The 15,000-nt window shown below is 56.2% G+C and overlaps 5 protein-coding genes across 5 annotated transcripts in view; 1 reads left to right on the top strand and 4 right to left on the bottom strand.

Moving 5' to 3' along the window:
* Window positions 1-1,588, bottom strand: part of PTSG_10563 (KIF5C protein) — a 13,126-nt gene extending 11,538 nt beyond the window's left edge. Inside the window, exons 1-4 of the mRNA XM_004988041.1 lie at window positions 1,272-1,588; window positions 977-1,050; window positions 693-767; window positions 198-410 (exon numbers count right to left, since the gene is read on the bottom strand). Of these exons, the coding sequence (XP_004988098.1) occupies window positions 198-410; window positions 693-767; window positions 977-1,050; window positions 1,272-1,317 (408 nt within the window). The 5' untranslated portion in view covers window positions 1,318-1,588. The remainder of the gene's footprint in view (window positions 1-197; window positions 411-692; window positions 768-976; window positions 1,051-1,271) is intronic.
* Window positions 1,589-1,766: 178 nt separating this feature from the next.
* PTSG_10562 (uncharacterized protein) lies at window positions 1,767-5,387 on the bottom strand. The gene is made up of 5 exons (XM_004988040.1): window positions 4,408-5,387; window positions 4,095-4,136; window positions 3,797-3,896; window positions 3,514-3,552; window positions 1,767-3,364 (listed from the first exon to the last, which is right to left on the bottom strand). Exons 1-5 carry the CDS (start codon window positions 5,363-5,365, stop codon window positions 2,047-2,049), a joined length of 2,457 nt encoding a protein of 818 aa, XP_004988097.1. The 5' UTR covers window positions 5,366-5,387; the 3' UTR covers window positions 1,767-2,046.
* A 524-nt stretch (window positions 5,388-5,911) lies between these two features.
* Window positions 5,912-8,200, bottom strand: PTSG_10561 (uncharacterized protein; the record flags this gene model as incomplete). Its single annotated transcript, XM_004988039.1, has 2 exons — window positions 5,912-6,921; window positions 7,399-8,200. 2 exons carry the CDS (start codon window positions 8,198-8,200, stop codon window positions 5,912-5,914), a joined length of 1,812 nt encoding a protein of 603 aa, XP_004988096.1.
* A 1,011-nt stretch (window positions 8,201-9,211) lies between these two features.
* Window positions 9,212-13,904, bottom strand: PTSG_10560 (uncharacterized protein). Its single transcript, XM_004988038.1, has 13 exons — window positions 13,441-13,904; window positions 13,065-13,149; window positions 12,808-12,852; window positions 12,591-12,634; window positions 12,221-12,317; window positions 11,791-11,887; window positions 11,556-11,600; window positions 11,110-11,301; window positions 10,770-10,814; window positions 10,538-10,591; window positions 10,205-10,291; window positions 9,608-9,901; window positions 9,212-9,394 (listed from the first exon to the last, which is right to left on the bottom strand). Exons 1-13 carry the CDS (start codon window positions 13,517-13,519, stop codon window positions 9,311-9,313), a joined length of 1,248 nt encoding a protein of 415 aa, XP_004988095.1. The 5' UTR covers window positions 13,520-13,904; the 3' UTR covers window positions 9,212-9,310.
* A 69-nt stretch (window positions 13,905-13,973) lies between these two features.
* The window catches only part of PTSG_10559 (uncharacterized protein), a 3,363-nt gene continuing 2,336 nt past the window's right edge, over window positions 13,974-15,000 (top strand). The window contains exons 1-4 of the mRNA XM_004988037.1: window positions 13,974-14,021; window positions 14,246-14,317; window positions 14,513-14,590; window positions 14,802-14,894. Coding sequence (XP_004988094.1) covers window positions 14,264-14,317; window positions 14,513-14,590; window positions 14,802-14,894 — 225 coding nt within the window. The 5' untranslated portion in view covers window positions 13,974-14,021; window positions 14,246-14,263. The remainder of the gene's footprint in view (window positions 14,022-14,245; window positions 14,318-14,512; window positions 14,591-14,801; window positions 14,895-15,000) is intronic.

The following is a 15,000-nucleotide window of genomic DNA, read 5'->3' as shown; positions in this document are numbered from 1 at the left end:
TGGCGGTTGGTGGTGGTGGTGGTGGCGGTTGATGAGAATGAAGAGGTGGTGATAAAGTGATACCATCGAAAGATACAGTGTAACTGCACGCTGTACACACACACACACACACACGCACGCACACACACATACACACACACAGAACATACACACACACACCCTTACACACACAGAAAACATGCACACACGCGTCACACCTCGCGTCCTTCGATGGTGTGCGTTTTGCCGGTGCCGGTCTGTCCATATGCGATGATGGAGCCGTTGTACCCCTCCAGCACGGACAGCACCACGGGCTTGATGGCAGATGTGTACAGTGCCTCCTGCGTTGACGACGGCGTGTAGATGCGATCAAACACAAATCGGTGCGTCTTGTTTAGTCCAAACTCCGCGGGGCGGTCAATCAGCACCATCTGTCACGTTGGAGTGGGGAGTTGGGCGTGAGCACTCAATACAAGTGGTACTTGCGCGTTTGCGTCTTTGTGTGTGTGTGTGTCTTTGTATTTGTGTGTGTGTGTGTGTGTGTGTATCTTTGTGTGACGTAGATACACACACACACACACACACACACACACAAAGATACACACACACACGCACACAAAGATACACAGACACACAAGGTGAAGAGGAACGAAGTTGTTCTCGATTCAACGCACACTGACGAGACCCATCCATCTACGCCTCTTCCAACCAACCTGATCGTTCTTGATGGTGAGGCACTCTGGCTTCCCTTCTTCACGCTCGATGATGGGGCGCACGCGCACCACCACCTGCATCGCCGCCAACGGTCATCGTGAATCGAGGACAATGCCGAGCAGGCAAAGATGAACGAGGCAAGCGCAACCACAGTGTGTCACGCACACACACACACACACACACACACACACACACACACACACACACACACACACACACCACACACACACACACACACACACACACACACACACACACACAAGCGTGCCGCACACGCACGCACCTTGAAGTTCTTTGTCTTGGAGTTGTCATCGTCTTCGTTGTCAAACAGGGAGTCTGTCAGCTCCAATTTCACCGCTGCACATGTGTTGTGTGTGTGTGTGTGTATGTGTGAGTATGTGCCGTGAGTGGGAGTTGCATGCATACTTGGCACTGCACACACAGACACTGAGTCGCACACACGCACATTCACACACACGCACACACACACACATACACACAAGCACACACACACACGCACACACATACACACAAACGCACACACACACGCGCGCGCACGCACGCACACACGCACTTACCTCCGCGTGATGGAGCAGCAAACGCAGGTGGCCGCGTGCCAGCCATAGTGCCGCCCCTGCTCAAGGCACACGCCACTCACGCGCACGCACACACGCACACACGCAGCCGTTGCGTGCTCCCTCTCTCTCTCTCTCTCTCTCTCTCTCTGACCGCTCTCTGTCTCTTTCTCCTGCTTGTGTCCTTGTCCACACACACTCTCTGGCTGGTGGTGGCGTGCTTCTCTTCGCACGTCCTCAACCTCTCCTTCCTTCCTCCACACCTCTTCTGCTTTCGTATCGGCTGTTGTTTGTGTGTCGTCTTCCCAACAACATCAAAAACTGCCGCCAAATTCAAATGGTGTGTTCGTGTGGTTTGTTTGCCTTGCCCAAACGCTTTGCAAGCTTGCAGAAGACACCTTTCCTCTCTTCCCTTCCACGCCTTCACCCTCTCCCCCCCCTTCTCCTTCCCTCACCTCTCACTCACTTGTGTTTGTCGCGTCGCTTGCGCATTTCTTCTTCCCACACAAGATCTGTATTGGAGTCTTCTTGCTTGAAACAGAACAAGAGAGAACTGAACATGCACTCACGTAGTCAAGTAACGGAAGGGAGGAACGGAAGCAAAACAAAGATGGGAGGGGAAAGCCACACAATCAACAGAACACTTCAACAAGCAACCGCACGTTGTGATGTGACACGCAATCTGGAGTTCATGCCACACACACACATTTACACACACACACAAAACATCACACATCACACAAACATCACACATCACACACCCTCTCTCTCCCTGTGTTTATGAGCATGGGGGTGTTTCTGTTGTCTCAACAACAAGGCTGTAGATGGGGTTCTTGCCGTCCTTGCTGGCGATGGTGACATAGTGGTTGCCGTTCCTACCTGCCGTGGTGGTGACAACACCGCTCGTCTCGCCATTGCGAAGGCGCGTGAGGGACACCTGCTTGCCACGGCGGTTGCGAATGGACAAGTTGATGTCGCCGACGGTGCTGGGCTCAATCTCAATGGTCGCAGTCACGGTCGCGCCCTTGCACGTCTCAAGCTTGTACCAGTCCTGCTCCGTCTCGCAGGCGATGGCATAGATGGTGGTGGAGAGAGGGATGTCAGAGGCGCGACGCTTCTTGTTGTTGTTCTCGTACTGGTCGTTCTCCGGGCACGTGAGCGGTGGGAACGCGCTTGTGGTGGCCACGCTCGTTGTCGTGCTGAAGTCGCAGCCGGTGATGGTGACGGCCACCTCGTAACCGCCGCTGCCAGAGTAAGGGAACACCTCCAGATAGTAGAACCCGCCGTAGCCGCTGTCCGTGTACGCCACGAGCTCGTTGGGCGTGTCTGTTGCGCCCACGGCAACATATGTGCCGTCAGGGGAGAACAGGAAGGCGTCAAAGTCGCCCGTGCCAAACGTGATGCTGATGCTGAGGGAGCCGCCAGGACACACGCGCGTGCGGTACCAATCAGCCTCGCCAGGGCACAGGTGCGCGGAGAACGCCGTGTCGCCAAGCGGCAGCGCAGTGGCGTCCTGGAAGTGGTTGTTTGGCTCGTACTCGTCGTTGCTGCAGCCCACCTGCGTCGTGGTGGATGTTGGGAGCGGGGTGTACGTGACGGTGGTGCGCGGGCCCGGGGAGATGCTGCCGCTGATGAAATACTGGCCAGCAGAGCCATAATCGGACGTGATGACGCTGCCGTCGTACGTGCCGTCAACTTCGAGGTAGTACGTGCCTGCAGGCAACAGCGCCGTTTGGATGGTGGCCTCCGTAAAGGAGGAGGGGTTTGCGGCGTCCACCTCGCTCGACGCGCTGTCGTACAGCGTCAGCTTCACGTCCAAGTTGTTGCCGGGGGTGCGGGACAGGGCGAACCACGGCGACACAACAACGTCAATCGTGCCGTCCACAGCCAGGGTGATGGCCCACCAGTCCTTGTCGTCACGATTCAGAATGATGCCCTTGCCCTCAAAGTCCGTGTCTGTGAGGAAGCGCACAGCAGCCGCGGTGCCTGGCCGGTCGCCAGCCACATCGGCCACAAACCCGGTCTGTGCAGAGATGATGCCAATGTCATCCTCCGTGTTGGTGGCGCCATCGTACTCGCCGTTGCTCCACTGGGACCTGAAACACGCAAGACGCACACGCCCCGACACAACGTGAGCACACAGGCGGGTCTTGGTTCTCAGGTCACGAGCAAACGAGAGAAGGCGCTTCGATTCATAGCGTACATGCGCGCAAATGCAGAATGAAGCAGTTCAGCATCGACTTACAATGCCCTCGTGTAACCCGTTCCCATGAGGGGTGCCCAGCTGGTGTGTTGTGGTTGTAGTTGTGGTTGTAGTTGTGGTTGTAGTTGTGGTTGTGGTTGTAGTTGTGGTTGAGGTTGTGGTTGAGGTTGTGTTCAGGGATGGTGAGTGAATTGAATTGATCTGAAGGAGAACGAAAGGAGGTGTGATGATGCACGTAGTTCAAGCCTACACCACGTTTACAAGCATGCACGCATGCATGCAAGCAAGCACAACAAGCAAGGGCGCTATTCCTGCATACACACACCTTGTGAAGTAGTTGCCGTCAAAGCCACCGGCATATTCGTCGCCATAGTAACCGTCGTGGCTGAGTCCAAAGTTGTGCCCAATCTCGTGGCTCGTGGCCTCTGTAAAAGTGGGGGTGGGGGATGGGAGTGTGAGACGACGATGGTGGTACAGTGGTGGTTTGGAGGGATGGATGTGAACGCAAACGCAACGCAACAGATCAAAACGTTGTGCAAAGGACACAAAGACAACTACAGAGACAGACAGACACACACGCACACACATGCACACATGCACATGCGACAAGACCATTCACGCACCTGCAACGTAGTCGTTGATGCCACCGCCCAGGTTATCATAATCTGAGAAAAGGCACGCGCGATGGCGGTGAGTGAGTGAGTGAGGGAGTGAGTGAGGGAGTGAGGGAGTGAGTGAGTGAGTGAGTGAGTGAGTGAGGAAGGGATGCACAGGGATAAGGCGCACACAAACAGCTTTACAAACAGCTCGCACACACACGTGCACACGCACACATCCACAAATACACACACATACACACAACTACACAAGAATACACACACACATCCACACAAATACACGAACACGTCAAAAATACGCACACACACACACACTCACAAACGAGGGCTGGGGAGTAGTAAGGGAGGTAGCGGCTGTTGAAGACGTCGAGCACGGCAACGCCACCGGCCGTGTCATATGGCATGGGGCTGCCACCGACTTGCACGCTCTCCGTGATGAGGGCGTGGATGCTGGTGGCTGTCTGAATGTCGAATGGCTCCGTGGTTACGTCCACATCAAAGGGGGCGTAGTCCTCGGCAACACGCGCCCAGATGAGCGCAATCTGGCCCTGCTCGACGGCATTGAAGGCCAGGCCGTCGTCGGACGGGTCGTAGGGGCCCGCGGTGAACCCGCCCCAATATGAGGCGTCGGGCAGCCAGTGCCCGTCAAAGTCAAGGAAGATGACGTTGCGTGACCCTTTGCGGCTGTGGTAGATGGGCAGGCCGTTGGCGTCGTAGCGGTTTGGCGGGTGCACCTTGAGAAACCGGCGGCCACGGTGGGCGGCGGCGCTTGCCTCGCCAACGCGCGCGTCATCGTTGTTGCTGCTGCTGTCGCCACCGCCGCCCTGGTTGCCGTCGTCGACGGGCGGGATCTCAAACGTGTCCACGAAGACGAGCTCGCCGTTGGGGCCGAAGCGGATGCTCTCTGCATCTGCAACGGTGAGGTGGTGGGAGTCCATGTTGGCCATTGCGGTGTCCTTCGCCTCCGGGGAAAGAGCCTCAAGCTGGTCGTGGATGATGGGGATGTGGTGGCAGTTGGCAGACGTCATGCGCTCCACAGCAGGACCGTTGTCGTTGTTGTTGTTGTTGTTGGTGCTGGTATCATCTCCGTCGGATGGCAGGGGCGCGGCGAGCGTGGCGGGGTGTTTGCTGCCGCTCAGGCACAGCAACGCTGCCATGACCACCGCGGCAACAAGCCAGCGGGAAGCAGCCTTCGTCATCATCATCATCGGCCTCCTCCTCGTCAGCGTCAGCGTGTCTCTCCTCTTAGTGGTGCTGATAATGGCCGTCGTCGTCATCTGGGGATGGATGTGTTGGTCGATCGGAAAATGGCGGTCGCGCGAGTGCGTGTGTGTTTGGTCTGGTGTTTCGCTCTACCGCAAATTGCATGGCGTGGCTTGCTTGCTTGGCTGGGTTGCGTTGTGTGGTTGCCGTCGCTACTGCAGCAATCGGTAAGCAGCAGTGGAAGGACCGCAAAATTCACGTGCAGCATCGGTACAGCGTTGGGAGTGGTGAGTGTGGCGTTGCTGACAAGGCGGTGGCGAAGGGCTTCGATTGCATGCAGGCACACGACCATCCGTTGTGCAGTTTATGGTGTTTGGAACATGGAACGAGGAATAAAAAAAAAGAATTGGATGGGGGACTACAACTGACGACATCAGAGATGGGTGGAAGAGAGAGGTGGAGAGGAAAGCATGGTGGGAGGTGGGTGACCGGACGATTGCGCGAACACACACACGAGTACACGCACACAAGAGAGTACACACACACACACGAGTACACACACACACACACACACACACACACACACACACACACACACACACACACACACACACACACAATCACTCGTCGTCGTCGCCGTCCGGCTCAGCAAACCACCAGCGCTTTGCAGCGTTGGAGATGTGGGGGCGAGCCTGCTTCCAGGTGAGACCAGCAGCCTCAAGCTCAGGGATGCACTCCTTCTGCACGTCAATGTACATCCACTTGAGGAAGCGGGCAATGTCCTCGCCCACACCACGCTCGCCGCCACATTCCTGCGCGCCCTGCTCGCACCGCCGCGCGGTCACAGCCACGTCACGAACAAACGCCGTCATGGAGGCAGGCACCTCCGTCTTCATCTGCGCAGGCTTGCTCTGCTTCTTCACCGCGTGCTCGTCCACCTTGGCCTTGAACATAAACGCGGCGTGCTGGTGCATGTAGCGCTGGGGCACGCCGTCCACCATCACCGCCGTCAGCACAAGGCCCTCGCCACGCCCCTCCACGCCAAAGGTTGCGTGCACCCAGGGGTCACGCACGCCAATGCGCTCCACAGCCTCGTTGATCCATGCAATGGAGGCTGCGTTGCTCTCCTTGTGGTCGTTGCCCGTGTGCACGCGCCACGTGTTCTTCATCTTCACCTTGTCCTTCTTCTTCTTTTGCTTTGTCATCGTCGACTCTTCTTCCTGCTGCTGCTGCTGCTGTTGTTGTTCTCCAGCTTCCTGCTGCTGCTGTTGTTGTTGTTCTCCAGCTTCCTGCTGATCTTCAACTTGCTGCTGCTGTTGTTCGTCCTTCCCTTTGTTTTCCTCGCCTTCCACCCGGTCCTTGGTCTCGACCATCTCCCCTCCTTCCACTGCCTTCTTCTCCGTCTTCGCTTCATCCTCCCCGTCCTTGTCGTCCTCTGCCTGCTCCCGCCCCAGCATGATGTCCACCGCATCACCGTGCCACGGCAGCACGTGCACAGCGTCGTTGCGCTCCAGCACAGGCTGCAGATGCTGCCGAATGTCTTCCGGTTCGACAAGCACCTCCATCGGGCCGTGGTAGTCAACCTCCCACATTGTCTTCATCGTCGTCTTCGTCGTTGCTGTCGTGGTTCCTGCGGTGGCAGCGGTGGTGGTTGCTGCGGTGGTGGTGGTCGCACATGCTTCCTTCTCGCCTTCAGTGGCTGCTGCTGTTGTCGTGGTGGTGGTGGTGGTTGTCGTGGTTGTTGTCTTCTCTCCCGTAGCAACCACGGCCTCCTCCACCCCCTCCTCTCCATCAGCATGGTCCTTGTCTTCGATGGCGACGATGGTGGGCTTGGCCGGCAGCAGTCCGACAGCAAACACACAGAAGACGCGCGTGCCAACACCGCAGATGGCATCGCCCTTCTGAATGCCCTTGCCGCACCACTCCCCAAACACAACGCTTGTGCGTGTGGTGGTGGTGGTCGTCGTCGTCGTGGTGGCCGTCGTCGTCGTCGTTCTCGTTGTTGTCGTGGCTGTGGCTTCGCTTGCAGCTTCATTCTCAGTGGCAGTGGCAGTGGCAGTCGCGGTGGTCGTGGCGTGTGTGCCCTCAGTGGCCCCTTCCACCGCACCCTTGCCTTGCATGCGCAGGGCTGTCCAGGACTCGGCAGTGCTCTGCACCCACGCGTCAAAGCCGGCGTTGTCAAACCCGTTACCGAGGATGTTCTTGCGGCTCTGCGTGACGAGCGTGCCATCCGGGTGCACCTGCACTGCGGCGTTGGTGCCGTGCAGCTTGACCTTGGCGCGGTAGGTGACGCTGGCGGGGGTTGGCAGGGCCTTCCGACAGTCGCGCGCAAGGCCGTTGAGGTGGTCGATGCTCGGCCACTTGACAAACTGCGCATAGAGGCGGTCGTTCACCACGTGCACGGTGGTGGACGGCCCGTTGTCCTTGCGCGTCTGCCAGAACCCCTTGCGTGCCTGCTTCTTCGTCTTCCTGCGGCCCTTGCCTGCAGCCGCCTGCTTGTCCTGCTGCTGCTTTGCCAGCCACGCGGAGGTGGTCACCGCCTCCGGGGTCTCGTCGGCGGGCACAAACACGCCGCACGACCACACGCCCACCACGCGCGTGATCTGCACCAGCTCGCTGCTCCCCTTGCGCATCTGCCCGGGGCGCAGCAGCACATAGCCGTGGATGTCCTCAGGAGCGACGTTGGAGACCACCTCAAAGGTGGAGTGCGCGGTCGGCACCGTGTACACGAAGAGGTGGTTGTCGGCGTGCTCGTGCAGGCGCACATGCGCGTTCACCTCCTCCACCGGCTCGCCAAACACGCGCACCTTCACAGCCGTTGCCGTGGCGGTGGTGGCTGTGGTCGTGCTTGCCGTGCTTGCCGTCGGTGTGACACCGCGCTCCTCACGCTGCTGCGTGTGTTGTTCCATCTTGGGTGGTAGTGTTGTTGTTGTTGTTGTTGTTGTTGTTGTTGTTGTTGTTGTTGTTGTTGTTGTTGTTGTTGCTGCTGTTGTTGTTGTTGTTGTGTTGTTGTTGTTGTTGTTGTTGTTGTTGTTGTTGTTGTTGTTGTTGTTGCTGCTGCTGCTGTTGTTGTTGTTGTTGTTGTTGTTGTTGTTGTTGTTGTTGTTGTTGTTGTTGTTGTTGTTGTTGTTGTTGTTGTTGTTGTTGTTGTTGTTGTTGTTGTTGTTGTTGTTGTTGTTGTTGTTGTTGTTGTTGTTGCCGTATGGACTGCTTGTCGTTGCTGAGGGGAAGGCGTGGCAGTTGCGGATGAAGAGGATGAGTGGGAAATGACGTGTGCGAGGAGGGTGTGCGAAGATGGTGCACGCATGCACCGCCTCACGGTATGCCACGTGGTCATACCAGTGCGGTGGTTGTTGTTACGCAAGGTACGCGCATATCACATCACGCACGCGTGTAACTCGCACCCATGCGCTCGCGCGTGTTGTTGCTATTCGTGTGTCTTGGGGCAAGGGCCGTAACTCTTGTAACTGTGTGCGTGGTTGTTGCCAAAACAGGAAATGTGGTTGTTGTAACTTGCCACGAGCTGACACGGCATGACTTTTTGTGGGCGTGGCATGTTGTCACCAACAGAGACATTGGCGTTCTTGCCAGCTTCACACACACACACACACACACACACACACACACACACACACACACACAGTGGCTGGTGAGAGCGCTGTTTACAAGAGGCGAGAACGGTGATGTGAGACAACGCAGACGAGACGAGACACAAGAGCTGAGAAGGGAAGCAGGCAGGCAAAGAAGCAAGAAAAGAAGACGAAGAAAGGACGAAGAAACCAGTGCGGGCACGGTACAAGGCACAGGTTCACGATGATGTGACAAAACGACGCTAAGACAGGATCGATAAGGCACATGGAACGTGCATGTCTGCGCATGCAAGTGCACGTGCGTGCATGTGTGTGTGTGTGTGTGCGTGTGTGTGTGTGTGTGCGTGTGTGTGTGTGTGTGTGTGTGTGTGTGTGTGATTGTGGTGGCGGCAAGTAGCCATAGCACAGCCACTATGTGACCGCTGCTGCTCAGACATCGCTGATGGGGAGGCCTTCCCAGTCGTCCTCGTCCTCGTCCGTCGTCGTCAAATCAGAATCAGACCACTCCGGCGCCTGCACACGTCAATGCAAGACACAACACACGCGTTGGGGATGGGGAAATGAATGGCAACGTTGCATGGATACAAGCATGCACACACACACACACACACGCACGCTCATGCACATACACGCACGCATACCCTCTTTACCCACATGCTTACCCCACCCCACCAAAATCACACAACAAACCACCACCACCACCACGATCCTTGTCACCACCATCACCTGGGAGATGGTTGAGTCCTGTGCGTTGAGCGGGGCCGGCACAGCGCGCGCAACAACGCCTTTGCCCTTGGCCGCCGCTGTTGCTGACGATGCACCCTGCTCCCCTTGCTGCTGCTGCTGCAGCTGCTGTGCAGTGGTAGCAGCGGTGGCAGTTGGGGCAACAACACCAGCACCGCGCACGCCATCCTGCTGCTGCACGACCGATGCTGCCTCCTCGTCCTCCTGCGGATTCAGAAAGTCAATCTCCACCGAAAAGCCAACGGGGAAGATCTTGTTCTTCTTGTCCTTGTTCGCCTGGTGGGACCCGGGCGGCGGTGGTGGCAGTGGGGGAAGGTGGAGGAACGTGGAAGGTGGAAAGAGCGAGTGAGTTTAGAGGCATGGGAGGAGATATGGAACGTGGAAAGGGCGAGTGTGTGTGTGTGTGTGTGTGTGTGCGTGAGTGTGTGTGTGTGTGCGTGTGTGTGTGTGTGTGTGTGTGAGCGGGGAGGGATGGAAACGGTTTGAAGAGAGACAAAGGCCCAAAGAGAAGCAATGCGGACGCATGGACACATTCGCAGCACAAGGCAATCGTGGTGATCAGGGGGTGGTGGAGCACACCTTGTCGATTTCCGACTGCTGTGCAACAAACTTGAGGTCGTCAATAAAGAACGTGTTGAACCACAGGTGAAACATCTTCTCCTTCCCCTGCACACACACACACACACACACGCACACAATGAGATGAACGCGCAGATAAGCAAACAATGTGAATCAGCGAGGGGAAGCACGTCAGTGTGTGTGTATCCATCAGTGGGTCGTGTGTGTGTGTGTGCATCAGTGTGTTGTGTGTGTGTTGTGTGCATCAGTGTGAGTGTGTGTAAAACGTGCATCAGATGGTAGGCAGTGTCAAGCGTGCGGTGATGACATGTGGTGGTGATGCTGGTGACATACCGTGCTCTTCCGGTGGATAAACTCCAGCTTGATGTCCCCGCATACAGGCAGCGGCTGCAAACGGGTGCATATGTGTGTGTGTGTGTTTGTGTGTATGTGTACATGTGGTGTGTGCGTACATGTGGTGTGCGTGCGTGCGTGCGAATGGGTGAGTGATGAAAAAGAATAAATACAGAGAGTGTGCGAGAAATGAACAAAGTGCGTACATGTGTGTGTGTGTGTGCGTTCTCACCGCTGGCAGGTCGAGTTCGGCAAACGACTGCTCCCGTGTGATGCCCTGCAATGATGACGACAGTGACAGCAACGGCGATGGTGGTGGTGGTGGTGGCGATGGTGGTGGCGACGTGGGTGCGTCAATCGTTATGCGTGTCGTGAGGTGGTGCCATGTGATCCAACAGACACATTAACACACATGCACAGAGAGACACTCATTGCACTGAGCCTGCCTGCCCCCCCAAAAAAAAACACCTTGTATCTTTACCACGCCACCACCTCCGGCATCATCACCATCACCACCACCACCACCACCACCACCATCATCATCATCATCATCATCATCATCATCAGCGCACCTCATACCACGACGACTTGTAGTTGAGCTGCTTGATGACAAACTGCGGAACGCACGTCCCGTTGCTCATGTCGGGAATGCCGCGGAGCACAATGCGTCGCATGATGAGCATGCGTGGCTCGTACGGCGCCGACGACCGCAGCAGCCGCCCGTAGTAGTGCACGTACCGCACCTGACTCGGGATCGTCACGCCCTGTAGGGGGCGATGGAGTGGGGGTTGGGGTTGGAGAGGGGTTGAAGAGGGGTGGTGGTGGTGGTGGTGGTGGTGGTGAGGGGTTAGGTCAGGCGGGGGAGGATGAGGTGGTGGTTGTTGTTGGAGATACATGTGAGGGGGGCGTTGTGGTTCATGTTGGTCGATGGTGGGGCACATGCCCTGCACGTGACGAACACCCCCCCCCCCCTTGCACCGTCACTCTTCTCCCCTCTCCAAGCACGGCGAGTTCTCACCTTGCCGTTCATTGTGCGCGCATGTCCGTAGAATTCAAGCGCCTCCTGCACACACACATGTGTATAAAGGATGTGCGAGGATGAGCAGGAAGAACAGGCACACACACACAACAAGATTACACACACAAGACAATACACACACAACAAGATTACACACACGCACAAGACAACACACCACATCAGACAAAACAACACAAGACAAGACAAGGCACGGCAGTGTGACGGCAGCACAGACGTTTGTGTCTGTGAAGAGCCTGAGGTGGAGCAGAAAGGCGGTGATCATGACGCCCGTGCGGCCCTTGCCGGCCTTGCAGTGGATCACAGCAACGTTCCTGGTACACAATGCCATGGGTGGCGGCGGTGGTGGTGTGAGGCAATGGTGGTGGTGGTGGTGATGTGAAGTGGTATGAGGCAATGTGGTGGTGGTGGTGGTGAGTGCGCATGCAATGTGTATGGACACCCGTGTCGTGCGTGTGTGTGTGTGTGTGTGTGTGTGTGTGTGTGTGTGTGTGTGTGTGTGTGTGTGTGTGTGTGTGTGTGTGTGTGTGTGTGTGTGTGTGTGTGTGTGTGTGAGTGCGCATGTAATGTGTATGGACACCCGTGTCGTGCGTGTGTGTGTGTGTGTGTGTGTGTATGCTTGTACATGTGCATGTCCGTGTGTTCACCTGCTGTCCCTCTCGAGGTACTCGGCGACGTCTTCGCAAAACTTCTCAATCAGCTGAAACGGCGGTGCGTTGTGATCGTCAAACGGAAACTTTACAACTGCGCGCCAAACCCGTCCATCCGTTGAACCATGAGGTAGGTTGGTCAGTTGTTCAATCGTCGGTGGGTTGGTCGTGGTGTTTCGTGAGATTGCAGGTCGTAAAACAGGGCACCATCATGCACACAAAGGCACAAACACACACACACACACACACACAAGAGGCACAAACACACACACACACACGCACAGGCACAAGAGCACAAGCACACACACACACAAGAGGCACAAACACACAAATGCAAACACACACAGACACCGTCTCATGTGCGCACCACGTCCATAGAATTTGTTGGGGTCGTAGTCGCGCTCAGAGCACCTGCAGTGGTGGTGGCGATAAACGTGATGGACATGGTGGCGACGGTCAGGAATGGAGGAGGGATGCGCACAAACATTACAATGCAACAGCGACACCGCAAGAAGCAGCGTCACAACAACAAGAGCGCCACCTCCCACTCCCATGCTGATAACAGCGAAGCACGAGCAACGCACAGGTTGTAGATTTTGTAGTGGTCACGATGCCTTGTGTCGAAAAACCTGTCATGTCAACAAGAAGGATGACCGTCACAGGGCGGCAACAAGACAGCAAGCGCGGGCGTGAGCCGAACACAGGCAACAGTTGACCACATACCATCGGTCATGCTTCAGACGTGTGCGTGCGCTGTGCGCCACAGAAGCCGCACAACCACAAACGAAAGCACAAAAACAAGGACGCATGGCACAAACAGGCACAAGACACGCGCACGCACCGCTTGACGTCGCGCATGTTGTTGCGGTAGATGCCCTCGCGGCCTTCCGCTGGGAAGCCCATGGCCACAATGTTGCGCGTGATGACTGGCATTGCGCGTATGTGTGTGTGTGTGTGTGTGTGAGTGAGTGTGTGTGTCGGCAGCAGGACGCGCGATGCGCGTCGTGTGCATGCACATCGTGAGATGCATCGAACACGTGCAGGTTGTCGCCAACAATCAAACAGCGCTTCCATTATATGTGCACACGACAACATCAGCGAAATAGCATGCGCTTGGCTCACACATGCACATACACATGCAGTGCGCAACGTCCCCATTTCAAAAACGAACACACACACACACACACACACACACACACACACACACACACACTTACATGTCATGTCAAGGTCGAAGCCATCTTCGATGAAGCGGCGCTTCTTCTTTGACACGAGATGTTTTGCAATGGTGGCCATGGCCTATGTGACGTGTCGCTTGGAGTCGTGGTCACAGCAAGTGATGCGAACAAGAACGACGGAAGGTTTCTTCAACAACGGCGGAACAAAAGGAGAAGAAGGTGAACTAAGGTCGCCGCCACAAAACGCTCAGAGCAGCTTTTGCTGTGCGAAGACTGGAACGCAAAAAGCAAATGCTCGTTTGTTTCGTTTCCAACAGCCTCGTTCTCCCTGTTCCTCGAGAGCCCGCTGCTTGATGTGACGCGATGCACAGACGTTCGAGGGGCCAAGGGATGGGGGTGGTGGATGCGATAGTCGAGGGATATGAGGAGGGGTGGTGGTGCGGTGGTGAGTTGTTGTTTGTGGTTTGGTTGGTGCTTCGTTGGAGCGTTGATGCGACTTGTAGAATATTCGACAATGATTCCCGTTGTTTGTCGCAAATCTGCAATTTGGTGTATTCCACTGCGACTGAATTCAGTTTCGTTCTTCTCGTCCGCCAAAGAAGACAGACTTCTGTGGCAACGCGAGTGCGCTCTGTGTGTGTGTGTGTGTGAGTGCTCTGGGTGCTCTGAGTGTGAGTGTGTGTGCTGTGTGTGTGTGTGTGCTCTGGGTGCTCTGTGTGTGTGTGTGTGCTGTGTGTGTGAGTGCTCTGAGTGTGTGTGTGTGTGTGTGTGTCTGTGCGTGTCTGTCTCTCTCACACTCACACTCACACTCATACACTCTCTCCGTCTTTTCCCCTTTGTGCAGCCCGGACAATAGCGCACAATGGCGTCGCAGTGGAACAGCGCCGGCACATGGGAGGAACGCGACGTCAGCAAGGTGTGTGCAGGGCCGCTCCCAACTTGCCTTTTGCTGCTTCGAAGCAGCTCCAACCAACACATATACGCACGCCCACACTCACATCTTCGTTCACGTTCACGTCCACGTGCACACTCGCATGCACACGCTCTCATCGTCTCTCGTGTCTTGTGTGTGTGTGTGTGTGTGTGTGTGTGTGTGTGTCGACGACTGCAGTGGGCGACGGAGCAGCTGACGAAGCTCCTCGAGCCCCTCAGCGTGGACGCCGCCCCGGTTCAAGCCCAAGTGACAAAGGTGCGCAAGTGTGTGTGTGTGTGTATGTGAAACCTTTGCTCGTTTGTGGTTGTGGTTGTGTGTGTGTGAAACCTCTGTTTGTTTGTGCGTGCACGTGTGCGTGCGTTCGCCTGGTATTGCCATTGTCTTGACATGCTTGCAACCCCTCCCCAATCACCAGCAACCGTGGTATTGATGGCCTCTTTGCTTTGCTGCATCTGACCGACAACAGGTGAAGTGCAATGGGGAGGCGCGAAAGCTCATCGTCCGCGGCAAGCCGCGCGTCGGCTTTGAGTACGAACTCGAACTCAAGTTCAAAGGTGCGGTGTTGGTGTTGTTATTGGTGTGTGTGTGTGTGTGTGTGTGTGTGTGTGTGTGTGTGTTGTGTGTGTGTGTGTGTGTGTGTGTGTGTGTGTGTGTGTGTGTGTGTC

This window comes from Salpingoeca rosetta, assembly GCF_000188695.1.
Source record: "Salpingoeca rosetta unplaced genomic scaffold supercont1.38, whole genome shotgun sequence".
NCBI classification, from domain to species: Eukaryota; class Choanoflagellata; order Craspedida; family Salpingoecidae; genus Salpingoeca; species Salpingoeca rosetta.
The sequence above is the reverse complement of the archived record's forward strand: the minus strand, read 5'-3'. Positions and strand labels throughout refer to the sequence as shown.